The 25,704-nt window shown below is 51.3% G+C and overlaps 1 protein-coding gene across 2 annotated transcripts; it reads left to right on the top strand.

Annotated features, from left to right (window-relative positions):
- Positions 1–1,004: 1,004 nt before the first annotated feature.
- Positions 1,005–25,335, top strand: PAPSS2 (3'-phosphoadenosine 5'-phosphosulfate synthase 2). 2 transcript variants are annotated; one of them, XM_085064449.1, is made up of 13 exons: positions 1,005–1,144; positions 13,096–13,201; positions 14,585–14,820; positions 15,522–15,660; positions 15,908–16,026; positions 16,151–16,264; positions 16,945–17,056; positions 18,715–18,735; positions 20,052–20,257; positions 20,992–21,127; positions 21,966–22,234; positions 22,688–22,917; positions 23,224–25,335. In XM_085064449.1, exons 1-13 carry the CDS (start codon positions 1,124–1,126, stop codon positions 23,363–23,365), a joined length of 1,851 nt encoding a protein of 616 aa, XP_084920575.1. In that variant the 5' UTR covers positions 1,005–1,123; the 3' UTR covers positions 23,366–25,335. The 2 variants fall into 2 exon arrangements, with proteins under 2 accessions (XP_084920575.1, XP_084920576.1); XM_085064450.1 differs by lacking the exon at positions 18,715–18,735.
- The last annotated feature ends 369 nt before the right edge of the window (positions 25,336–25,704 follow it).

The raw sequence follows: 25,704 nt of genomic DNA, 5'->3' as shown, positions 1-25,704 counted from the left end.
CATCCGGAGAATGACCCTCGGGGAGTTTTGCAAAATCCTGCCACCTTTTTCCCTTTCCATCAAGGAGCTTCACTCAAGGCTCAGTCACAGCTTCAATGATTTTAAACTCTGCTGGAGTGAAGGACAGAAGTGAAACAGGAGTATTTTTTTTGTTTGCTGGTGATCGTGTGCTGAACAGGTCCTAGGAGCTGCTCAAAGTAGGCTCAGCATGTTGGACCTGCAGAGAGCACTTGCTCTTGTGGGCACAATGAGAAGTGAGGTATCTCCTCCTAGAGGAGAGGCAGCACAGTTTGCACAGCCATCCATGTAGCCCTGGGATGGATCCATGGATGGATGGGTATGGATCAGGAGGCAGTGGTCCAGGAGGTCAAGTGCCATGCTGGATGGGACCATGCACCCTCTGGTGCAGAATTACACATCCAAGGGGTCATTTCTTCCTCTGTCCTTGGCTCTTGTGCCATCCCAAGGTTGTACTGGAGTTTCCCTCCACCAGGACATTGCCTGTTTCAGCAGAGTTCTGGGATCTGGTTTCACCAGTGCTCTGTTTCAGCAGAGTTCTGGGATCTGAGCTTTTCCAGCAGTAGAAAACTAGAGGATTTGTGGCGAAGCTGTCAGGCACGGCGTTTCTGCTCCCCCCACCTGCTGCACCTTGTTTGCTGGGAGGCTCCCCTGGGTTTCCCCTCAACCTTTTTTGGTATTTTGGCCAAACCCTCAGGGGCTAGCCTCCAGCACCGCTTGGTTTCAGACATCATCATCATTATTATTATTATCATCATCCTCTGGAGGTGCTTTTTCTCCCTGCAGTGTCGTGTGGGGTGCTGTTCCTCCTCCCTGTCCCCGAGCCCGGCCGCGGCGGGAGAGCCGCAGGCGGTTCATTTCTGAGCACTTTGCTGCGGGCGGCTCCCTCGGGGCGCGCCGTGCCCGCGCTGCCGCCTCCTTGGCGGGGTGCGCGCCGCGTCCCCCCGGCCCGGAGCGCCCTGCCCGCTCCCCTCGGGGGCCGGGCCGGAGGAGGCGGTGGCGGAGGCGGGCGCAGGGCGAGAGGGGCCGGCCCAGGGCCGCGCTACGTGTCCCGCAGCCCTTATAGCCCCGGCGCGCCCGGCCCCGCCGCCGCCGCCGCTGCACCATGTCGAGCCGCGAGCACACGGTAGGGACGCCACGGGGGGCGGGCGGGGGGCCGGGAAGCTCTGCGGATCCCTGTCCCGAATTCCCGGCGCTTTGCCCCGCGCGGGGATCCTCGGGAGCCGAGGCGTTCCTGCTGGGGCGCCAGCCCGTCACTTTGGGGTGATGGGGATGAACGCTCTGGCCGGGCGGTCCGCGCATCCCTCCGCTGGCGTTCGGCCACAGCCCGCACCTGTCCCGCTGTGCCGACTTCGGTCCCCACGGATCCCCTCCAGCCGGGGCCCAAGGTGGAGGCAGCGACAAGGCTGAGCGCCTGTCTCCCTCGGCTTTTTGGGTGTCCCCTGCCCCGGTCCCACCCGGCGAAAGAGTTGGTGAGCAGCCACCACCACTGGCAGGCTCTCAGCATCGCTGCAGAGCCAGCGCTGTGTAACACCCGCAGCAAAGAAAAGTAATCGTAGTCAGGGCGCAGTTCAGTTAGAAATTAAAATTGCAAATCACAGCCGCAGCCAGACATCGTGTTCCGCTTGCCAGCTGCCCTCCCTTACTCCTCGGATTTGGGATGGGAGGTCTGGGTCCCTCTGGCTGTGAGTACGTTTTCCAGGTTTTAAATCAGAACCAGAAGAAATCTTGACGTAAGTCTCTCAGGCTGCTTTTTGCTGGTTGATTTGATTTCTTTTTTAGTTTGCCATAAACTTTTCCGATGGATTTGATGCGTTTTGAACACACTGGTAATCTGTCCGGGGAGGAATGCACCCGAAACCACGCGGGACAAAGCGCGCCTGTGCGGCAGGGTGTTCTTGGAAACGTAAAAACCTGCGGTTTGGGGATTATTTCAGGCAGGGGAGGTGTGAGCCGTGAGCTGTGTATGGGAGTTCTGTTTATTGCTGTGACAGGAGAGGCATTACTGAACTTCCAGATTAATCCCTCTCCTTTGCCTCCACCCTGGGTTGGAAAAATGACCTTTATAAGCAAGTTTGTGGCTGACCTTTGTGCCATGGCTGTCAAAACAGATGCTATCAGCTTGACAACTGTAGGCGGATTTTTGTGCACTTATCTGCCAGGTATCTGATGGAGTGAGAAGAGGCATGATTTCACTAATTGCAAGAGGTTTGGGGAGTCGTGATGAAACGGTGATGTCCCATTACTGATCTTCCTGCCCCTTGCCAGGAAGATGTGGTTCAAAAGAGTGTAAAGGAAGTTCTCTCTCCTAACTGCAACTTCAGCAGCTTCTTGATTTCAGCCATTTCCAGTCGGTATCAAAGGCCTGGGATAAGGAATTTCACTTTGTTCAGGCTCCTTTGACCTTTTTTTGTACACACAGACAGTTTTTCATTACACCTTTTTTAGCTGCAGCAGTCAAAGGTGTTCCATTTTAAAATGAAGATGCAATAATTTATCCTATGGAGATCCCTATTGATGCAGCATCATCCTTCTTTTGCCCCTTTCTTAATCCAAATTCTTCCTTCTCCCAGTAACATGAATCTTTATTACTCCTAAAAATCCTTGTTGCTAATAAAACCTCAGTTTTCCCACAGTTTCATGATGTGGGTGGTGTGTTAATCTCTCCCACAGACCACGTTTTGTGAGGCTGGATGTTACCAGCTTTATTCGCTGTCTGAGGGTATGGCAGAGCTGGGTTTTGCAGGTGTTGTTGATCAGCTGTCAGTTTTTGAAAGGCACAGCAGTGCCAGCTGATGTGTGGTGGACCACTATATTATTTGACAGTGCTTCTCATCTTGGAAATTGAATAACTAGAAGCCCAGTATTTAAATCCTAAACTCAGCCTGAACGCTCTCTGGAGTTTGAGGCTGGTTTGAGGATGCTTTGATTGCACAGCCATTTATAAATTGAAGGTTATGGTAAGGTGCAAAGAAGAAAACTTTTTTTTTTTTTTTGTTTTGCTTCTGCACGTGTTTTCCTTAGAAATGAACACATCGCCTTAATTCTGACTTGGGTGAAGACCAGACTCTTGGTGTGCAGGAATCTCCCTTTGGCTGTTAATATGGAAATGCTTTGTGCTTCCTTCATTTCTGCTCATGACACTGCAAGAGGCATGAAGCTCTCTACGTGCCAGGCGGTGTCCTCCTGTTCTCAGTGTCCACTGACAGAAAGCATTTATTCCTGGCCAGTTTCAGGACTGACTTTCTGGGGAGAAGGCGGCTCTGTAATGATGACCTTAAAGGCTCAGTGTTCCTCACACAGCTCTCCTGTGTGCCTCAGTGGCAAAGCCCTGCTCTCGGGAGCAAGCTCACCGTGAAGGGATTGCTGCAAGGGAGGTGGAGCTGCGGGCCTGCCCTTGTTTATTGTGTGGGCTCTTGCACAGCGTGGCTTTCAGGGCTTCTTTGAGCTCTGGCAAAAGAGCAGCTCGCTCTCCGCACACCTGCGGCGCCGCCGGTATTTCCGCCGCCCGTTCGCTCTGCCCGCCGAGCCGTTCCCATAACAGGAGCACACAGATGGTGCAGTGTGCTCTGGGGAGGCTTGCCACAGAGCCCAGAGCCACAGGCACGGCCCTGCCCTGGCAGGGTGACTGCCTGCGTGGCTTGTGTCCCCAGGGCTGTGTGGAAAGTGCAGCTCGGCGTATCCCATGGGATGGAGGCGTCGGGAGTCCTGCCCCCTGCGAGCGGAGTTTCTCTTGGGATGCCCCTGCAGATGCTTAGGGCAGAGTGAGAGCCCAGTATTGAAACTGTGCTTTTCAGGGGAAGTGTTACAGCTGTGTCACCTGCCTGGTGTCGCGGCAGCATCTCCAGGGATCCAGCTGATGTGGCATCCCTGGCTTGCACCGGGATGTGCTCCTGCAGCCCGGCGGGTCACAGAGCTGTAACTGCTGCTGGCTCGGTTGTGTTTGTGCAGGGCTTAGGTGCAAATGATGCGGGCTTATTTAAATTTATTTAAAGAGGAGCAACAAACCCACAAGATCAGATGTCAACCCTGAGGAGAGAGGCTTAGTTTCTTTGCCCGAAAACTACTCTCATGTTGAAAAAAAGAGGAGCTGCAGGGCAGAGTTCACACGGACTGAGCGATATCCCAGGCAGAGCAGGAACAGGTGCACATCTTCATCAATTTAATTGCAAAGCAACATAAAAGGAAAAGCTTACTAAAACACCCAAACCATGCATTCATCTCCTCTCACACTTACTCTTAACTATTGCCTCGAACGTCTTTAAAGATGTTTATTTTCAAAGCGGTTCTGAGTAGCTCATCCCAGTGACTCTGCCCAGGGGGCAGAGCAGCAGAGCCCTGATTTCAGGGAATTTGTGTGGGCTGAGTCACTCAAGAAAGTGAATTTTATAAAACTCATTTTTTATCCAGCAAGTCACAACCTTGTTCTTACAGCATGATTTATTTTGTGGAACACAGTGCCCAGCTCATTGCACCGTGACATGCAAAGGTAATTGTTTTCCAGCTGCTCATCACATGCTGAGGATTTCTTGGTTATTTTTCTATTACTTTGTTTCCTTTATATCTCTTTTCTTCGAACACCATGAAAAGGTGAGGTGATCAACTTTTGTTGTCTTGTTAGTTATAACTCTCTCCCCTTTTCTCCCAATTTCTTCTGAAGCCCTTTGCTATTAGAATAACACAGAATAACACAGAATGCCCTCCTTGGGTAGCCCCTGCAAGAGCATTTAGTAAATCAGCAAATGATGCTGAAGACCCCACACTACCCAGACATGTGCACTGCAGCTGCAGCTCAGATTTAGGCCACAGGGATTTTGTTTTCCTGGAGGATTTTCAAGACAAACACTGGCATACTTTTTTTTTTTTGTTGTTGTTTGGTTTTTTTTTTTAACTGGGCTGATGTTGATCTTGGAGGGTGCCTTTAGAAATGAAAAACCCTTGCCTATCTGAAACCAGGTGTTTTAGATAAACTTTGAGCTGTACATGCCCCCAAAAGATAAGTGGTGTGCAGGGCCTGTGTTAATGCTTGAACTTGTACTTTGGTCATGCTGCTCATGCACTTTGCTTCTTAAAAATCCATTAAATGCAAGGCTGTGTAATTCAGGTTGCCATTTATGAATTTGCTGTTGGTGTGAGTAGGGTGTCACAGCTGAAGGGAGTGAGGAATAGCTCCTTAATGGTTTCACAGCTTAATCATTTCCAAGGGAAAATTTACACGGAGTGTATCATTAACAAAAGCGGGGATGCAAAAAAAGCCCTGGGTGTGCGTCATGCCATGGGATGCTGGGAAGTTGGGATTTGCCTGTGGGGCTGGTGGTTCCTTGCTAGCACTGCTTTCTGTCCCTCCCAGAGTGGTCTTTGCTCCTTTGCTTACAGCTTGGCTCAGTTACAGCTGTCAAAAGTTTTGTCTGCTGAGTGCGTGCCAAAATATGTTTGGAGAGCAGAACTTGAGGAAGGAGCTGGTTTACATAGGTTTGATTTTATTTTTTTGTTAGATGCAGCACTTCTTGGGATGTTGAGATGAGCTTTTCTGTGCATTGCTGGAAAACAACCGTCTGTACCTACATTTCCAAGACTTTCTGACCTGGTGGTTTTTGCGGCCTCTCTGGCAGAACAAAATGTCTTCTTCAGTATCAAACTGGTTTTTAGCTTCCCATTGTGGTGCAAAAAAAGTGTGGTCTGGTGGGAGGTTCATTTTTCACCCTGCCCAGCCCTTCTGATGGGAAGATCATTAGGTTGTGTTGCCAGTGAGCGTGGGAAGAGAGGGAAAAAAGTCATTTTAGAGGAGAGGTTTTTTAGAGGGCTGCTGTGGGGATCTGAGCTGGGTACCTGCTTCTGGGCATGATGCTGGATGAGTCCCCCCAGCCATGGCTGGGGCAGCTCATTGCATCTCTGGGAAGCTGATCTGAGGCCCTGGGGATGGATGTGAGGAGTGTTGAGCTCTCAGAGGTGCAGCCTGAAGCTCAGGGGAGCTGCTCTTCAAGCATGTGTCATTTTTATATCTTAAATACTGTGGGAGCTCAAGTCTTCATCAGCTCTTGGCCTTATTCTCCACTGCTCTTTCATGGTTGTAATATTTGGGATGATGCCACCCTGTGAGAGATGGTGGGAGTTTGCATGAGCTTTTGAGGAAGCCAGGAATGAGTTTATGGCTGGGACGCTACAGTGCCTTGTCCCCTCTTTGCACTGATTTATGACCTGAGACACCAGAGGCTGTGCCTTTCTTCCTGATAGTCCTTGATGACCTTTCCTTCCATGAATTCATCATAATTATTTTTTCCAGCCAAGTGAACTTTTGGCCCGACAGGCAAAGTTCCCCCATTTAACCTTGTCCTGACTGGTGGTTCTGGCCAAGTTCCCCTGTGCTCCTTCCTGCTGCTGCTTTTGCACTTTGCAAACCCTAAAAAAGATGCTGAGGTGGAGAGAGGTGTCCTGTGGCCTGCTGGTGACCATCAACCATTGCAAAGTCAAGCACATGGGGCTCAAGACACAGGGTTCAAGGCTGGACATCCAACCTGAGGCAGGGAGAGGCACTGTGTGGCCATGGCACTGGGACCCCACCAGCCTGGGCTTGAGTCCAGCTTTTCCCTTTCCTCAGGCTGCCACCAGGTCCTGTAGAGGAGAAGCCTCAGAGGAGGATGAGTTCTTTTACAGAATCAAAGTTTCGATGGGGCTGGAAAAGCCCTCCCAGCCCATGGAGTCCCAGCTGTGCCCAATGCCCACCTTGTCCCCAGCCCAGAGCACTCAGTGCCACCTCCAGGCCTTCCCTGGACACCTGCAGGCATGGGGACTGCAAAGCTCCCTGGGCAGCTCCTGCCAAGGCCTGAGCACCCTTTCCATGCAGAAATTCCTGCTGCTGTCCAAGCTGAGCCTCCTCTGGCCCAGCCTGAGGCTGTTTCCCCTTGTCCTGTCCTTGTTCCCTGGGAGCACAGCCTGACCCCCTGGCTGTCCCCTCCTGGCAGGAGTTGTGCAGAGCCACAAGGTCCCCCTGAGCCTCCTTTGCTCCAGGCTGAGCTCCTTTCCCAGCTCCCTCAGCCTCTCCTGGGGCTCCAGCCCCTTCCCAGCTCTGTTCCCTTCCCTGGGCTCAGAAATAGATGTATTTTAAAACCTGATGAAGCTGCTTGAAACACAGATCCTCTGTAGCTTCCACTGCTTATGGAACCGCTGGAGCTTCTCTAAAGGTACAGGATTTCTTTCCTGAGAGGGATATGTTGGACATGTTAAAAGGGGATATCTTATGATTATCTGATTATTAGATCTGAGATGGGCTGAGTTTGTTGAACCAATGTGTGAAGCTGTCAGAGGAATGGTTTTGGCAGAGTGGGACAAGGCTCTGACACACTGGCTGGAGGTCCATGGCTGGAGCTGACCTGTTGGCCAGCTGGACCCACCTGGTGTCTCTGCTCAGCACAGCCTGTGGTTGTGGTTGTGTCTGACAGTTCAGCTCAGCCGACGGTCTCCTGGCACTGCACTCCAGGCTTTCCTTTCCATGGTCCTTGGGGCAGGAATCCTGGCATGTTTTCAGAGATAGGATGCCTGTCCTGCCACGGCAGGAGGTGGGGTATGTTCAGTGCCATATTTACCATAGAGAACCACAACCCACTAATTAAATTCCTGAATCTCGTATTCAGGGGCAGGGGGGAATTATTTACATATGGATGCAATTCCTACCTGGAAACCTTTTTGATACTGAAGTTAAATGTGTAGTCAGAATCTCTACCTTTGCCCTCTTTTCCTCTTCTCCCTGGAATCTGAGGGGCTGATGTGCAGTTTCCCATTTCTGTAACCAGATCCTTTTCTCCAGGAGAAGGTAGAGAAGCGGGGCTGTGTGTTCTGGGTGGTTTTCCTGGCAGGCACCAAACCAAGGCAGTTCTGCAATGTCAAACCCATTGTTTGCAAAAGGAGCAGAGGCTCAACTGCTCAGGTGATTTCATCTGGGGGAGATCATGTAGCAGAACTGCTCTAAATATTAAAAATTGGGCAACCATGGAGGGATTTTGTGTTTAAATTGTTCTTTTTGTCAGTGTCTGACAAAGTGCTTTATTTGTTAAATATTCGTTGCCCCTGCAGCTGTCCCTTGTGATTTGGGGAATGAAGACGGGGAGATTGTTTTTATAACATCTGTCCTGGCCTTGCAAGTTTATCCCAAAAATGTAGGAGCACAGGATGACTCACTAGCCTTTCTGCATCGAGGAAATTAGAGTAGTGACATCATCTCATTCCGAGATAAGGAAACGCCTGAGCTGGGAGCCTTCAGAGAGGCAGATTTCAGTACCCAACTGCTGATTTGGATTCAGCGTGGAAATCAGCCTCTGATTCGTGAAGTCACTGGAAGATGAGCCTGATTCTGGTTTTTTTTTTTTTTCTCTTCTTTTTGTGCCAGGGTTGTATAAAATTTGGTTGTGACAATCCACACTACACGAATCTATGCCAAGAGAAAAATATTTGAGCTGCCATCAGCAAACAAGCTCTCTCTAAGAGCTCCGAAATTCTTGTGGCTTAACAAAACACCACTTCAGCTTAACAGCAGCTTGAAAACCTCGTGTGTTAGCGGGGTTTGGCACCTCCAACTGTCTGTCTCCAGCCTGAAAGGCTGCTTGTTTCGGGGAACTGGGATGGCTCTGCTGCTCTCCTGAAGGTTTTCTGTGTTACGTTCCTGGCAGGGCCCAGGGGCTGAGGGGAGATGCCAGAAGGAGCAGGCGTGGGGTGCCAAGGAGAGACTGAGCCTGCTGGGCTTTATTCAGAGCACGGCGTGGAGAGAGGGATCCCAGCCCAGCATCCTGCCTGGCACAGGGAATGCTGGCAGCCCCTCAGCCTCAGCAGGGGGTTTGGTGACATGGCACTGCCCTGCTGGGCTCAGTCTGGAGAGAGAACACAACCTCATTCCTGCTCATTGCAGGTGTTAGGAAAGGAGACTCATCCCGTGTGCAGGGAACGTGGGAGGGACACCAGCATGGGACACCAGGGTGTCCCATGGTGGCACAGCAGGGACACCAGGGAGGTGGTGGCACAGCAGGGACACCAGCAGGGCAAGTAGGAAGGTTGGCAGTACAAAAGGTGCTTGCAAGGTCCCACTTCCCCATCTGGGCCTGCCTTCTGAGAGGTTAAACAGGCAAAATTTCCAGGGTGACTCCATCTTGGTGGGGTTTTCCCTAGGGAAACAATGGGACTGGTTTTAAAGCATTTTCTGCCTTAGCTCCTGTAACCCAAAACCCATGGACTTCCCCCAAATATTCATTTAATGGACTGAGTTGGGATGTAAGACATGCCAAGGTTTCTCCATTGTTCTTCAATATGATCATAATCAAATCATTGCTTCCACAGGCAAACCCCCCTTTTTCCCTTTCTTCCTTTTCTTTGGAGTATCAGTTTTGCTCTTCTTCAGCAAATGACTCTTTCACAGGAGGATTTCCCCCCTGGTTACTCATGGATACAGTATCACCCTTTGGCCAGAGCAGCCCTGAGAGAAGAAAATAAGTTTTTAAGAAAAAATTTGATAAATTTAATTTTTATACATCACATGCAACTGTAAGGAAACAAATATTTTTCTTAATTTTTTTTTCAGTATGCTGGCAGGAGTTGGGAGGGGATTTTAATGATAGGTTAGCTCACTCTCCCAAGGCTTAGGCAAGTGTTTGACCTCAAACTCAGAATCACAGAATCCCTGGAGCTGGAAGGGACCCACAAAGATCGAGTCCAATTCCTGACCCTGCACAGGACACCCCAATAACCCCCCCATGTGCTTGATCCCACTGCTTGCCTGTGCAAGTGAAAGCTTTCTTGATCATTCTGTCATTTTAAAAGCCCATTTTACCATTTGCAAATAGGATCAGCTGAAAACATTTCAAAAGCCTCTATTTTTATTTTGATCTAATTTTTCCTTCCTGGAGACATGTCCAGGCTGCGGTACCGAAATAGGGTGTGTGCAAAACGCTTGACTGGAAAAAAATGAATCATATTCCTGGTGCTGGGAGCTTGCCCTATAAATAAAAAGGCAGCTGGGGGAGTCCTGACCCTGCCCTGGCTGTTGGGTCAGGGTTTCCCCAGGGCCCTGAGCGCTGCCAGCTGGATGCTGGTCCTGGTGCTGAGTGAGTCGGCCGTGTGAGTAACGTGCCCTTCGCAGCGCTGTGCTCCCCAGCCTCGCTCTGCTGGCGTGAGCTGTGCTTCCAGGAGTGAGTCCCTCTCCAAAGCAGGATGCTGCTGCAGCCTGCCGTGAGCTGTGCCTCCTGGACAGCTTCCAGGTCCGTGTCTGTGCCAGCTGCAGCAGGCAGGGGTGAATTGAGGGCACAATATGGACGCAGGCTTGGACCTGAATGGCCACTGCGATGGCCAGCGTGGCTTTCTGGTGACACATCTTCTGCAGCATCGGAGAGCTCTGCTTCCTGTGGGTGGCTGAGCAAGGGTTGTGTGCTCTCACTCAGGGGAGTTCTCAGATGTCCTGCTCAGTTCCCATCTGTCCTTCATTTCCACCCTTCATCTGTGGGATGTGGCACTCGCACTTGGTTCTCACCCTGGTCTCGTTCATGACGTGGCTGTGGAGGTGCTGGTTAAAGAAGTGGGGATGTGGAGACAGCAGGAGGTGCTGCCCTGAGGGCCAGAGTTGATACTTGAATTTTTAGTGGAAGATGGCAAAACATCCATGCAATTTTTTGGGACAGCCCTAAACCTAGAAGGGCAGCAGAGCTGGGCAAGAGTTCTTATGAGGAGCAGCTCAGGGAGCTGGGAAGGGGGCTCAGCCTGGAGAAAAGGAGGCTCAGGGGGACCTCCTGGCTTCCTTTGGAAAGGAGCCAGGAGACACTTGACAGTTAGCTCAGTCAAGCCTGATCCTAAAGACAGCCAAGATCTTGGTGCCTCCCTGTTTGGCAGCCTCATGGAAGGGTTCAGTAGGAGAGAAGACCAAAAGCAGAGTTAAGGTTTGGTTTTTTGGCCTGCTGCAGCCTCAGTCCAAGATTTGAAGCAATGTGTTTATCTTTTTCTCATTTCCTGGATGAGGTAAGGCAGGGTGGGCTGAGCACTGAGTTCATCCAGACAGGGCCAAACAGCAGATTTCCAAGGAGTGGGGAGAGCATGGCAGTGTCACCTTTAACCATCTGTCTGGCAGGGGCTGCATGGCCCTTCTTTGGAGATGCTGCTGGGACATTTATTGCCTTCTTTGGATCCTTTTCTGGGGCTGAATTATAAGGCAGAAGTTCCTCTCCAAAACCTCTTTTCCTTGACCCAGACTATTCCAAGACTGGCTCACCAGTGTCCTAAATTGTCCCCACCATAGGGCCCAGGCATAAGTGTTGTGAAGATAATTGGATTATCTACTTAAATATGTTTGATTTGCAGTGACAGGGTTAAAATGCTGAGAATCAAATCAGTAGGAAAGCCCTGCATCTGATTAAACCCCAACCACTGCTTCCTTCTATCTCCCAAGCATCTTGCAGGATATGTTCTTCCCAGGCAAAAATCTTTCCAGGATTTGCTCTCAGGCCATTAATGATCAGTTTTCCTGGTGCCTTCACTCCCTTCCACCACACTGCAACTCTGGCTTCCCAAACCACATCCCAGCTGGTGGCTGATGGGGTGGGAAGTTAGTCTTTCCCACTGAAGAACCCATTCCCAACCAAGCAAGCTCCCAGCCCAGCCATCCAGTTGCTCAGGGTTAGGAAGAGTTTCCCAGGAAGTTTTTTACCAGAGCAGAAAAATCTGAGGAGCTCCTGGCAGGTAGGAGAGGTGTGACAGTGTTGCTGAGCTGCAAAAATGCCCTCAGTGGTGCTTTCCCAAGCTCCTGAAGATGCCAGTGTGCAAAATAACATCTCTGGGATGCTCACACAGGGCAGGTTTATGGCACAGCAACCTGTACTTAGAACAATCTCCTTACATCAGCCACACAGGAATGTGTCAGATCCTGCATCTTCCCGAGGCATGGATGTTATCGTGGCTCATCTCCTGCAGGACACAGCCTGAATTCCTGGTGGGGGGAGAAAATTAATCCATGGTGGTGCTCTCACCTTTCTGAGCTCAAAATGATAAAACTTTTGACAATGCCCTGCAAAACAAAAAAAACCACAAAAGGCAACAAAACTGAGCAAATCACAAGACCCAAATCTTGAGCTATTTATCTTTTCTTCTCTGAGTCACAGGATGTGTAGTGTTCACTCACTTTTTCAGGGGCAGGTCTAGAGATGTTTTGGGATTTTTATAGAAGCACGGACTAGGTTTGGGTTGGAAGGGATCTCAAAGCCCATCCAGTCCCACCCCTGCCATGGCAGGGACACCTTCCACTGTCCCAGGCTGCTCCAAGCCCCAGTGTCCAACCTGGCCTTGGACACTGCCAGGGATCCAGGGGCAGCCACAGCTTCTCTGGGCACCCTGTGCCAGGGCCTCACCATCCTCACAGGGAAGAATTTCTTCTGTATAACTAACCTAAATTTCATCTCTTCCAGTTTGAACCCATTCCCCTTGTCCTGTCACTCTGATGAACAGTCCCTCTCTGGCTTCACTGTTGGCTCCTTCAGATACTGGAAGGTTCTGTGAGGTCTCCATGCAACCTTCTCTCTCTCTACATATATATATATATATATATATATATATAGTATGGGGTCAGGGGTTTTTTCCTTGGCCTCCCATTCCACCATGTGCCCAGCTGGGTGCTGCTCCTGCCCCAGCTTCAGTTCTTGTGTTACAAAGCCACTAAATTAGCACCTGAAGTGGCTCTTGTTTTGCAAGCCTGATTAAAATAATAGGTGAGTCTGTCTGTGTTTGAAACTGTGGAGAAGGCAGGGAGGGTGGCTCTGCCCAGCGGGGATCAGTCACCTGGCAGTACTCCTGCACCACAGTCAGTCACCTTCTCCCTGCTGGCATGAAGGTGTCACCACCAAAAACACGCTGGGCAGAGGCAGAGAGCCTCCAAAAAATCAGTCTCTGCTGCTGAGGCAGAAATCCAACTCACACCAAAACCCCAGAGTTCACCGTGCTGGCTCATTACAGAATTTGCATTTCTCTCCCACTTATTTGTCCCAGCAGAGATTTCCTTCTGCCCTGAGAGCAGCAAAGGTAACAGAAGTGCTTTGTTCTGCTTTGTTTCCTCAGAGATCCACCAACGTGGTTTACCAAGCCCATCATGTCAGCAGGAGTAAGAGAGGACAAGTTGTCGGCACCAGGGGAGGATTCCGAGGCTGCACGGTTTGGCTCACAGGTACTTTTGTCTGGGTGTGAAAGCGTGGCCTCACCTGTGAAACTCCATGAGAATGGCTGGGAGGTGGGATTTGGGATCTGCAGGAAATGTCAGCATTCCCTGCGAACCGGGAATTGCAAAACATCCCCACGTGGGAAACGCAGACACGCAGTGCTGGCGCAGCAAGATGTTCTCCCTGGCAGCTGCTGCCCATAACTAATGTTTTTATGGATTTCCCGGCTGTTATCAGGCTCCTTTGAACATGTCAGAGGCCCTCGGGGTAGCACTTGTTGTTCCCAAGCGTGCAGCTGAGGAAGCCTTGGCTCAAATCCAATCGGTCTTTGGCAGCAGAACGTACCCAGGGTTGTCCAAAACGCGGATGTTTTCATTCAGGAGCGGTGGGAGGTTTACTGGGACACGTAGGTTTGCTGGGTTTGAGGCAGCACGAGGCAGTCACCTTGTATGGAGAATAAATGCTCCCAGCCACAGAGTCACGCTGGAAGCAATCTGTTGCACTTGTTTTGTTGCCCTTCTCTTCTGCCTTGAAATATAAACTTGTTGTTTGGGGATTAGGTGCTGCCAGAAATTACAATTGCTTTTCTCATTTCTAATATCTAGACAGCTCTGTTGTCCAGTTGTTCCTTTGCTTGTTAAATATTGGCATTTTCTTTGGCTGCTGGAGGATGTTGAAGGATGTGCTTGGAAGGATTTGTAAAGCCATTCTGATCTGCCTTGCTGTCACCTTAGGTGGTAGATGTTGGATTAAAGCACGTTTGTCTTTTGTTCTCCTCCTCAATTTTGAAGTGCCCAATCTCCTTTTAGATAATTTCTGAAGCCAAAAACCCTACTCAAGGCAATTTCCTTCCTTTTTGGAATATTACTGAAAAATCTTGTGTCTGAAAGGTTTGAGCATGCCTGGCTGATGATTATCCTTTGAAATACACACCTAGAGAAGGAGGTGGTGAGGGGCCATTGTGCTGGAGCCTGTCCCAGCCCTCGTGGTTGCAGCTAGAGCCTCTCCCTGGGCTGAGAATCGGAAAGCAGTTGGCTCTTCACAGTGGGAGGAGAGGGAGGAAGAGGAAGATGCTGAGAGACCTGGATGCAACACCATCCTTTCAAACTTCTCCTGGTACCTGTGTGTCCCAGCACAGCCCAACCAGAGGCACTGTGGTGTTGGACCCCTCCTGATGTTGGGCTGTAGCTGCTTTTCCCGTGATATTAATGCCACCCCTTCAATAAGAAAGGTTTAAAAGGGCTCTGTGAAAGTCAAATACAACTTCCTTTAGGAAAGAATGAGGTAGGGAACTTCAGAGAGAAGGAGTTTTGCCAGCAGTGTCCCAGTTGGGCTCTTGTTTTCACTCTTTTGACCTCAAACCTGACCCCTGACTTTTCTGCCTCCCCCAGGCCTTTCTGGAGCTGGCAAAACCACCATTGGCTTTGCTCTGGAAGAGTACCTGGTGGCTCATGGCATCCCCTGCTACTCCCTGGACGGCGACAACGTGCGGCACGGCTTGAACAAGAACCTGGGCTTCTCGGCGCAGGACCGCGAGGAGAACATCCGGCGCATCGCCGAGGTGGCGCGGCTCTTCGCCGACGCCGGGCTCGTCTGCATCACCAGCTTCATCTCCCCCTTCACAAAGGTAAACTCCCCTCACCACAGCCTGCTCTCTCCTCAGCTTCATCTCACCTGAGAGGGTTATGGAGAGGATTTCCTAAATCCACCATCGGATGCTTCCTTTGGCTTCTTTTGTATAACAACACCAACACGCAACCATGTGTGATCAATTTTTGGAGGGCAGTGACCCCATTGAATAAATGCAGTGTTTCACATTGATGGAAAGCTAAGAGCAGCTTAAGATCCCCCTGCTAGGAACTCCTCAGAGGCAGAAAGGAGTCACAGAAGCAGCAACCTGTCCTAGAGCTGTCGCTGCTCTTTTGGAAGAAGATTTGATTGCTATTTTCACTTCCATAGCTGCTGTTATCAGGCTGATACAAGCAGTTCCTTTCTTCATAGAATCACAGAGTCATTACGGTTGGAAAAGACCTCTAAGATCATCAAGTCCCACCATTGCAACACAGGACAGATCTAAAGTTCTGCTGTCCTGCCTAACAAAAAGATCTTGAGGTTTTGCATGGGAAAAGCTGAAAACAGATCAAAGTGGTAGATTTTTGCAATGTTTTTGAAGTATCTTTAAAGAAAAGCAGGGAAGTGAGATGAAAAACCTTTATTAGAACTAGTGTAAATTTAATACATCTGTAAGAGAGATGAGTTTACCTGTGTTAAATTCCAGGGGTTTTGTTTTGCTGCAACTCGGATTTTTTCCCATCTCTCTTCTAACAGGATCGTCAAAATGCACGGAAAATTCATGAAGCAGCTGGACTTCCTTTCTTTGAAATCTTTGTAGATGCTCCTCTTAATATTTGTGAAAGCAGAGATGTGAAGGGCCTGTACAAAAAGGCAAGAGCTGGAGAGATCAAAGGTATGGGGGAGTGAGATCTTATTTTGCCTTTTGCTTTCCAAAGCTTTGGATACCTTGTCCCAACAGGTGGGTTTCTAAAGGCCTTTTGTAGCGCACAAGAGAAACCTGTTCCCCTAATCTTACTGTCACAAGTGTCACTCGTACCCAGCATGGTTGAATGCCCCCTGGTTGTTTGTACAGCGTTGTTGGCTCTGAGGCGCTGAGTATTCTGTTAAGTAAATTTAATTTGGGGGTTAATTGTCCGTAGGATTCACGGGGATTGACTCAGAATATGAGAAGCCCGAAGCTCCTGAGCTGGTGCTGAAAACAAACATTGCATCGGTGTCTGAGTGTATCCAGCAGGTCGTGGAGCTCCTCCAAGCACAGGTGGGTCACCTTGATGTCACCATCACTGCCAGCTTTGGAAACCTGCTCTGGGACATTGCCTTTTTGGTGTGCCTGTAAAAACCAGGCACTTGTGTTACAAGTGCTGCCTGTCTCTGCCTTTCAGAACATCGTGCCTCAAGGCTCAATCAAGGATGTTCTGGAGCTGTTTGTGCCTGAGAATAAACTCAGCAGTGTCCAGGCTGAGGCAGAGAAGCTGCCAGCCGTGGAAATCACCAAGGTACTGTCACACACAGGTTCTGGCATTATCTGGATGTTCCAAGAGTAGAAGCATTGAGGAGGATATTGCCAGAGGGGTCTGTGTTCCTCTGATGGCACTGACCTTTTGTGGCTGTGGTTTATAGCAAGCTGAGGTGGGATCCTGATCTTCAGCTATTTTCTGCCATATCTCCACACTGTGCTGTAGGGAAGCCAGGGCTGTCAGTCTCCTCTGCTTCCAGAGGAGGGTTAAAACTGCCAGAGGACAGGGAGAGATGGGATATTGGGAAGGGATTGTTCCCTGGCAGGGTGGGCAGGCCCTGGCACAGGGTGCCCAGAGAAGCTGTGGCTGCCCCTGGATCCCTGGCAGTGTCCAAGGCCAGGCTGGACACTGGGGCTTGGAACAGCCTGGGATAATGGGAGGTGTCCCTGCCATGGCAGGGGTGGCACTGGATGGGATTTGAGGTCCCTTTCAACCCAAACCATTCCATGATTCTAAATTCCAAGAAAGTGTGTGAGTCTGGCTTAAGAAGCCCCAAGCTACATTCCCTGTATCTTTCTCCCCCTAACAAACTTCCTGAATTTGAAGCAAAACAAAACTGAAAATGCTGTTTCAGCAGAAGGGAAGGAAAAGCAACCTCTGAGCATGACGTGGTGACAGGCGTGTGACAGGACTGTGACCCATCTGGGTTTGTTTTGCAGCTGGATCTGCAGTGGGTGCAGGTGCTGAGCGAAGGCTGGGCCACTCCTCTGACAGGATTCATGCGGGAGGCAGAGTACCTGCAAGTGCTGCACTTTGGCACCCTGCTCAACGGTACGGATCCCCTGTGTCCTCCTGTCCTCCCTGCTGTCACACACCAGGGCTCCTGAAGGTGCCCAAGGTCTCTGTGCTGTGGGCACAGCCCTGGCTCACAGCTCTGACATCTCACACAGTGCTGCTCAAACCTTCAGTTGTTGTGTGGCTCTTTTTGTGCTTGGCTCTACCAGGGTAAATAGAGATGCAGAGCCAAGGAAGCAGGGAGGCTGCCAGGCTGAGCTTGGGGTGGAAGGAGAAGGCAGCTGCTCCTTGGAAACAGGAGCAGAGCCTGGTTTTGCTTCCCCACCCCATTTTGCTCCTTATCCAACACAGTAACTTGAAGTAAATCTGATTTCTCCGTGTGTTAGCAGCATGTTAGAGCTGCTGCATCCCTGGAAAGGGTGGAAAATGCTCAGGTAATGGCCATCCACAGCTGAGACTGGGGCACAGCTGTTTCCACCCCATTTCTCAGCTGTGGATGCTGTTTGCTGTGATTTCACCTGCACTTGGGGTGCTCACTTTGGGGTTCATAGACCTGGCAGTGATCTCTGCTCTCAGGGATCTGGGTGAGCAAGTCCCTTTGAGTCTTTCCTGCCTCCTAAAAGGTTCTGTGGTCACCCAGGGCAGTGAGTTGCTGCTGTTACTCAGACTTGGGCACTGTGCAGCAGAGGCAAAGCTCAGGACTGCTCACTTTGCACTGCAGGAGTGTCTGTGTGGGGGCTCAGCTCCCAGACACGTCGCAGCCTTTCACCTCCTGCCCAGTGTGCAAACAGTGTTCAGAAGCACATGCCCCTGTTATCAGAGCCTCTTGTGTGGTCTTTGAGCTGCCTGTTGTGCCTGACGAGGCTGCAGAGCACCCTGGGATGGCCACGTTGCTCCAGAGCTCCGTACTTCGTGCCAGAGGCTCCTCTCAGAGCATATCTGGTTTTGGGGTTCCCCCCAAACCTGCTGCCATCCCTGAGCACAGCTCCTCTGAGGTTTGTGGGTTCAGTGTTTGTAGAGCTCTGTGGGGAGCAGAGACAAAGCCCAGGACAGCAGCTTTGCAGAGGGATGAGCTCTCCGGAGCAAGGTCTGTGTAGCAACATCAGTGCTGGTGCTCCCTGTCTCCAGGGGGTCTCTAAACTTCACATCTGTGTGGCCAGGCCCTCGGGGTGACATCTGGGCAGGGAGGAGAACACCCCAAGTGCACCTGGTGGAGGGTTCCATCTCCTGGTGCTGAGGCTGGGGTGTGGCCCTGCCAGAGAGGGGGCAGAGTCTGCTCTTCCCAGAGTCATCAGCCCAGCCCTTGTGCCCTGGGGTGGGTGACAGCTTGGCTCCCGGGATTGTTGGGGTGCACTTGTTCAAGCCACTGCTCTGCAGTAAATGCCACCTGGGTGTCCCAGCAGGTGGTTGATGTGCTTTGTGGATCTGCAGGAATCACAGGGAGCTGTGGCTGTGTCAGGAGCAGTGGCAGTGGCAGTGACAGTGGAGGTGTTGTACCACACTCGGTACAGCACCCAGCCGTGCTGGCTGGGTGAGGCTGGGGTGGCACCCTGGAGGACCATGGCCACGGCAGCAGGAGCCCTGCCTGTGGTCAGGCAGTGCTTGGCCAAGCTTTTAAATGCTTTGAGTCTTGAATTGGTTTGGTAACGTGCCCCTGAGTGTTAATTATCTTAATTGTGTTTGTGTTCTCCCAGGAAAGAGGCGCTCGGTAGCTGGTATGTATGGAACTGTTCTCAGGCTCTGCACTAATTACTCCAATTGAGATTTTTTTTTGGCTATAATTTCTTGGGATTTACTAAAAAAATAAAAAAGAAAATTATTACAGCCATGGCCTGTTTATGATCCAGGCAGTTATGACGTGGCCTGACACACCCTGTGTCCTATGGACCAGTCTGCACAAAAATCCCAGTTGTGTAATTTTGTAATTACCTTCGCTGGAGTGATCTTTGTTACCTCTCCATCCTGCATTTGGAAATGGAGCCTGAAGATCCTCACTTTCAGTATCGTTTGTTGGTTTCATAATCCAGCTTTTTTTTCCTGTGCTGACTTAATTGGCTGATAATTATTGATATGATTTAAATGTATGAAGTTGGTATTGATTGGATCCCATGTGAATATAATTACAATTATTTATGAAAATTGCTGCCTGGCAGATGAATGATACCCAGTAGTGAATTTAAAGTCAATGCAAATATTTTATTAAAGATTAAAGTAAAAATCTATATCATAGCCAAAATCCTCAAATTAAGATTCTCAAGGGTCCAAACTGATTTCAGTCAGGTCAGAACAAATTGAATCAGTGATTTGTTTGTGACTGGAAACCCATGGAACAGACCAATTCCTCTGCATTAACATCAAGATATCCAAGGAGAAGTGGGAGTACCTTAGTGGAATACTGAGAAACTGGGAGAGTGGGGATAAAACTTGCATTATTTCAAGCTATTTAGGGACAACACTGAATTTAGAAACTGCATGTGCACTTACAGACTCACACAGAAAACAGATTAAACATGGACAGTGCAGAGATGTAAAGGAGGAGGAGCAGCAGTATAGAGATGTCCAGAAAAAAACCCCAAAGGAGCAAAGTGTGGTGGTGTTCTCCCTGTTGTAAGGCAGCCCAGGAGGTGTGCAGGGAATGAGGTGCTCCAGGGAACACCAGACTGGAGCCATTTCCATATAGGTTCTGATGGAGGAGGAAGGAGGAGTTATATCCAGGGCTGCATTTTCCAAGCACATTTAGATTTTTCACCTTTCCAACAAGCTAACGGAGAAGAACCAGGTACAGGGAGAGTGCAGGGAGTAGAGATGCTCCAGACATCTTGGAGACATCTCTGGCCTTAAGACAAGGAGCTTTTATATTCCACTAACACCGCTGTTGATTAGCAGTGCAAAGCAAACTGCTGCAATGACTAAATTTCCACGAAAACCCCTGTTTACTGCATTCCCAGTGCCCGGGGCTCGGTTAAAATTCTTGTTGGTGCAGGACGAGCAGCGGCTGGAGGGTGCTAAACTGCTGCCTCTCTCCTGGCAGACGGCGTGGTGAACCTGAGCATCCCGATCGTGCTGCCGGTGAGCTCGGAGGACAAGCAGCGGCTGGAGGGCAGCTCGGCGCTGGCGCTCAGCTTCCAGGGCCGCCGGGTCGCGGTGCTGCGCAGCCCCGAGTTCTTCCCGCACAGGAAGGAGGAGCGCTGCGCCCGCGTCTGGGGCACCACCTGCCCGCGCCACCCGCACATCCAGGTGGGCTCGGCCCCTCTCCGCCGTGGGCAGCCCGGCCTGGGCGGGGAAACTCGGCAGGGGCTGGAGAAGGGAGCCTTCCCAAGGTGTTGAGGGCGATGGGTTTCCTGTCTGTGCTTCCAGCCCAGCTCCTTGCTGGGAAGCATCACTTCCCAAGCAGGCAGGACTGAATTTTTAGGCTCACGAGTTAATTCTCCTCAGTTTGGCTCTTCCATGCAGGCAGCCGACAGGGCTGTTATATTTTCATAGCTCCTCTCTTCCCACTTAGTCTGTGGCAGTACAAGGAACATCATCCCTCAGAAAGGGAGAGCCCCGGGTTTCACCCAGTGACTTGAGCTTTCTGCTTAAAAAGGCTACAGCTGTGTTAGTTCTTTTCCCCTCCCTTAAGTTACCTTGTTTAATTCATCAGCAACATGTGCTCGCCTTGCAACAGGCTTGTTCCTCCTGCGTATTCCAAGGAGGAAAGAGCAGAGAGTGAGGTGGAGGAAGGTCTTGTGACTCCTGGCTGCCAAAGGGGAGCTCAGCACTCAGCTGGGTGGGCACTGGGTGGCTGGTGTCCCCTTGGTGAGGTTTTGCTGCTCATGATGTTCACATGGTCACTGTGGTGATGTTTTCCACCTACAAGAAGGGAAGGTCATCCTACAATGGAGTTGAGCCTCACACTTTTCAAAGGAGACTGAGAGGGAAAAGGAGGAGCTGGCTGTCCCCTATGCACTGAAGGTGTGTGTAATTCCCAGATGGTGATGGAGAGTGGAGACTGGCTGGTTGGGGGAGACCTCCAGGTCCTGGAGAAGATCAAATGGAATGACGGGCTGGACCAGTACCGCCTGACCCCGCAGGCTCTCAAGCAGAAGTTCAGGGAAATGAACGCTGGTGAGTGCCCTGGTTAGACTGGTGACAGAGCTCTTTGTGCCCCACCTGGCACCAGGAGCTTGCTGTGATCCATGACTTGCTCTCAAGCTCACAGCGCTTTCCAGGTCATCTCTGGATGCTCTTGAAACAGGGCTGTTTGAGGGGGTGAGCAGTAAGGGGGACCCAGGGCATGGCATGAAAAGTGGTGCAGGGTCTCCTTGCTTAGGACAGTGTGTGATCTGTGATCTGTGTCCTCAGGGGGCTGGGAAGTGCTGAGCATCCTGCTCACATCCCCCCTAGCATGTCAGAGCCTCTCTTTCTGCACTGACTTTCTTGGCCTTCACACCTGGGGGACAGCTCAGGTGTCTTCTCCCAGCTCCCTGTCCCATAGAATCCCAGAATGCTTTGGGTTGGAAGGACCTTAAAGCTCATCCCATTCCACCCCATGCCGTGGGCAGGGACACCTTCCACTGTCCCAGCTTGCTCCAAGCTCTATCCAACATGGTCCCAGCAGGCTGGCAAGGGTCAGACACCCACCTTCACTTTGGGGAAAGAGCGTTGGCCCTCCTGAAGGTGCCACTGAGCCAGGGGAGGTGACAGGTCACTTAAGACATTGGGGAATTCAGTGGAAGTGTGTGCACAAACATTGTAGGAGAGCTGATAGGGCTGAAATCAGCCCCAAAGGAAGGGCTTGCAATCAAAATAACCCTGGTAGGGTGATGTATGTGTCTGAAACACTCAGCTGAGGTGTTTAAGGCCTCGCTCCTGTGGAGACAGGACACACACAGGTCTCTTGTGGCTGTGCAGAAGCTCAGAGGGTGGAAATGACACCTGTAACCCTCTGATCTTTCCCTTCCAGATGCCGTCTTTGCCTTCCAGCTGCGCAACCCGGTGCACAACGGGCATGCCCTGCTCATGCAGGATACGCGGCGCCAGCTCCTGGAGAGGGGCTACAAGAACCCCGTGCTCCTGCTGCACCCCCTGGGGGGCTGGACCAAGGACGATGATGTCCCTCTGGAGTGGCGCATGAAGCAGCACGCGGCCGTGCTGGAGGAGCAAGTCCTGGACCCCAAGTCCACCATCGTGGCCATCTTCCCCTCTCCCATGCTCTACGCCGGCCCCACGGAGGTAACGTAGCCCTTGGCTGCTCACCAGGGCAGGGTGGGAAGCCTGACCATAGGGATTGTGCTCCCAGCTTGTGCAGCCCTGGAAAACCCCAGGAAGGGAGATGGAGCTGCTGCCTTGCTCTTGGCTCCCTTGCTGCTGCAATATCTCCCTGCAGAGCTCAGCTGCATGGGCTCCATCCTCTCCTGGGCTGTGGAGAGCTGGGGAGAAGGTGTAGAAACAGGCTTCACCTTCTTCTGTTGGGCAGAAATGTTTTCTGCCACTTGTCCCTAAATCAGTAGGGTGAAAGGGGCAGATGCTGAACCTCCCCTTGCATGTGCCGTGGGGCACCGTCTTTGCACTTTCAAAATTCAAACTAAGACCTCTGTTTGCTGCCAGATTGGAACCAGCCCAATTCCCATAGAGATCCCAGGACCTCCCTTTCCCCCAGCCCTCAGTCTGTGTCCCTCCCTGCAGGTGCAGTGGCACTGCAGAGCCCGGATGGTGGCAGGGGCCAACTTCTACATCGTGGGGCGCGATCCGGCGGGAATGCCGCACCCTGACACCAAGCAGGACCTGTACGAGCCCACGCACGGCGGGAAGGTGCTGGGCATGGCCCCCGGCCTCACCTCCGTGGAGATCATCCCCTTCCGCGTGGCTGCCTACAACAAGCTCAAAAAAGCCATGGATTTCTATGACCCCAAAAGGTAATGCAGCAACAACATTGTGGTTTCCTTGGGCTCACAGCTTTCCAGGGGAGAGGAATGGAGGGAGAACCTGGGAAAGCCATGCGCATTCCCCTCCAAGAGCTGTCCCCAGCTGTCCCCCATGAAACTAAAGATGGCACCAGGGAAAACAAGCAGCATAGGCTGGGGGCTGAGTGGCAGTAGGAACACAGCCTCCCACAGCTGGGGAGGAGTGTTGTGGACACTCCAGCTCCTCTGGGATGGGAAGCCCTTGGGGGGATAACTCGGGCCAGCTGTGCTGATGTCACCTGTCTCTGTTTTGCACAGGCATGATGACTTTGACTTCATCTCAGGAACACGCATGAGGAAGCTTGCTCGGGAAGGGGAAAACCCCCCCGATGGCTTCATGGCCCCCAAAGCCTGGAAAGTCCTCACCTCATACTACCAGTCACTGGAAAAAAAGAATTAATTCCTCCTCCCCAGAAATACCTGTATTAAGAGTGAGCAATGATTGATTGATTCCCTATGATACAGATCACTTACTTGGCATTTCCAATGCTCTGACAGTGGGATTTTCCTGCCTGGGTCAGAGTGGTTTTTACCAATCAGAAATACTTTGAGCCTGATCCTTCTCCCCCTAAAGCTGCTGGGAGTGTCCCGACGGAGCTGGAAGGGATGGGGAGCAGGCCTTCCATTCCCAGGATTGTTGGGGTGCTGCCAGGGCCATGCAGCAGCTCCCAGTGCAGAGAGGGGACCTCGGACCAGGATAAATCCTGCCTGTGCCCTGCGTGGAGCAGAAATGAAGAAGTGCCTTTCCACGTGGTGCCTTTGACAGTTTTTGCTAGTAAACAGCAGAAGATTTTTTAATGCCCTTTTTTAAAAGGATTTTTTAAAATTAGCCGTGACCGCCACCAGCTTCTTGTGGCTGAGCCAATTCTTCACTGCTTCCTTGCTTCCTTTCTCCTGCTTGACCTCTCTGGTCAAACAAATCCTAGGCTGAGTGCTCCTGGTGCTCCAAGTTCAGCTCTTCAGCCTGTTCTTGGAGGCACCATAAGGCCCTGAGATCCCTGAGAATGCTCTGGACAGCAAGGAAATGTCAGGGATGCTGTCACAGTGCTTTCAGGTGCCCTCCCACCTGGCAAGATCGGATCCCCCTCCCCTCTGCTCACACTCCTCCCATCCCAGAGGCAAATCCAAGGCAAAACAGCAAAGACACACTACGAGGTGGGTCTGGTGACCCAGCTGAGGGGAGGCTAAAGCTCCTGTCCTCATCCACACCTGTGTGGGTCCATGTGCCCTGATTTACCCTGTGTCTGCGGGATGGGACTGCTGGGGACAGCCAGAGGATGGCAGGAAAGCCCCTGGATCCCCCTCCCCAGCCCGGTGGGGTGCTGGTGCTGAGCCAGAGCCACGGTGCTGCTCCCAGCTCTGGCTGTGGAAAGTTACTCCAGACTTTATCTCCTTCCCCACCCTCATCCTGCCGTGGACTTTGCGCCGTGCCGAGGCTTTTCCGCTGACTCGCCGCTCCCGCGGTGGCCTCCGAGGGGACTGAGCAGTGACACAACAGCGGAGCTTCCCCGGGCACTGCGGGAGCCTCGGGCTCTGCCTGTGGCCAGACACGTCCAGGGACAGCGCTGATCCCGCGTTGCCTCCGCGGCTGGGAGGTTTCAGCAGAGGAAAACAGCCAAGCACTTGTTGATTACAGCAACGACCTCACTCCATGACTTTTGCCCCTGGCCTTCTTTAGCACCTGCCCCAGGACGGCTGGGATGTGTTCCCAATGAACAGGAACCAGCATTCCTCTCTCCTTGTGCTCCAGTTTTTATTAGAGATGGATCCGTGCTCAGCAAAACCAACCTGCTCCCGCTTGTCGTGCAGGATACTGTGAGCTAAGACCTGCTGTGGCCAGGGCACAGCAGCCAAGCCTTCATCCATGACTGCAAGATATCCTTGCAGAAAGTCCTTTGGGGTAGCTTTTTAAGTAATTTTTTAAATGTTGTGGAGCAAAGCAGTGTTTTACCCCAAGGAAAATGCTGCAGCCTCTGTGGGAGCTGACAGCATACCAGCACCAGCCTCATCCACTCAGGCCCTCTGGCAGGGACCTGGAAGCCAAAAGCAATATTCCCATTTAGGATTTTTAAGGAATGAAACAGCACTGTTGCTGCTCACCATACAACAATCCAGCATTGAAAAAGCCACCCTGTAAATCCAGGTGGTCACAGCAAAACACAGCTGTTGTATTATCCCTTTAAACTAGAGTAGTGTCCTTATTACCTCTGATCAAAACACATGGACTGGGGGTTTTATAGTCTATTTATTAAAGACATGAGACTGGAATTTGTACCTCCTCTGATGCATCTCATGATTTAATATATTCTGAACTTGATACTCTGCTATGAAACACTCACTTTTAGTAGAAATAAATATTTATATGTGGCAGTCGCTCTCACTTGGTGATTTTTGGGTAGAATTTTGCTGGAGACTCGCTCAGCCTCGGCAATGCTGGGCTTGAGCAGCTGGCCCTGGAGCTGTGGGAGAGCAGAGGGAGGGATCAGGCTCATCCCCCTTCAGAGAGGCAGGATCAGGTACTGAGGGTTGGACCAAGCCACTGGAGCCATGGAATGAAAGCAGCCACATTCCAAACCACGCTGCTCCCCCAGCCTTTCGAGGAAGCTGCCAGAGGGTTTGTGCTTTGACAAGGCCTCTCAAAGCAGCAACAAGAGTGGACAAGTATGGAGGAGCTCTTGGAGGAGTGGAAATTGCAGCTGCAGTAACTGCCCCCAGGAGCAATCAGAAATTACTCCTTGC

Source organism: Lichenostomus cassidix, chromosome 6 (assembly GCF_008360975.1).
Source record: "Lichenostomus cassidix isolate B80296 chromosome 6, HeHo_3.0, whole genome shotgun sequence".
Taxonomy (NCBI): domain Eukaryota; kingdom Metazoa; phylum Chordata; class Aves; order Passeriformes; family Meliphagidae; genus Lichenostomus; species Lichenostomus cassidix.
Note: the sequence above shows the minus strand (reverse complement) of the source record. Positions and strands in the feature narration are given on the sequence as shown.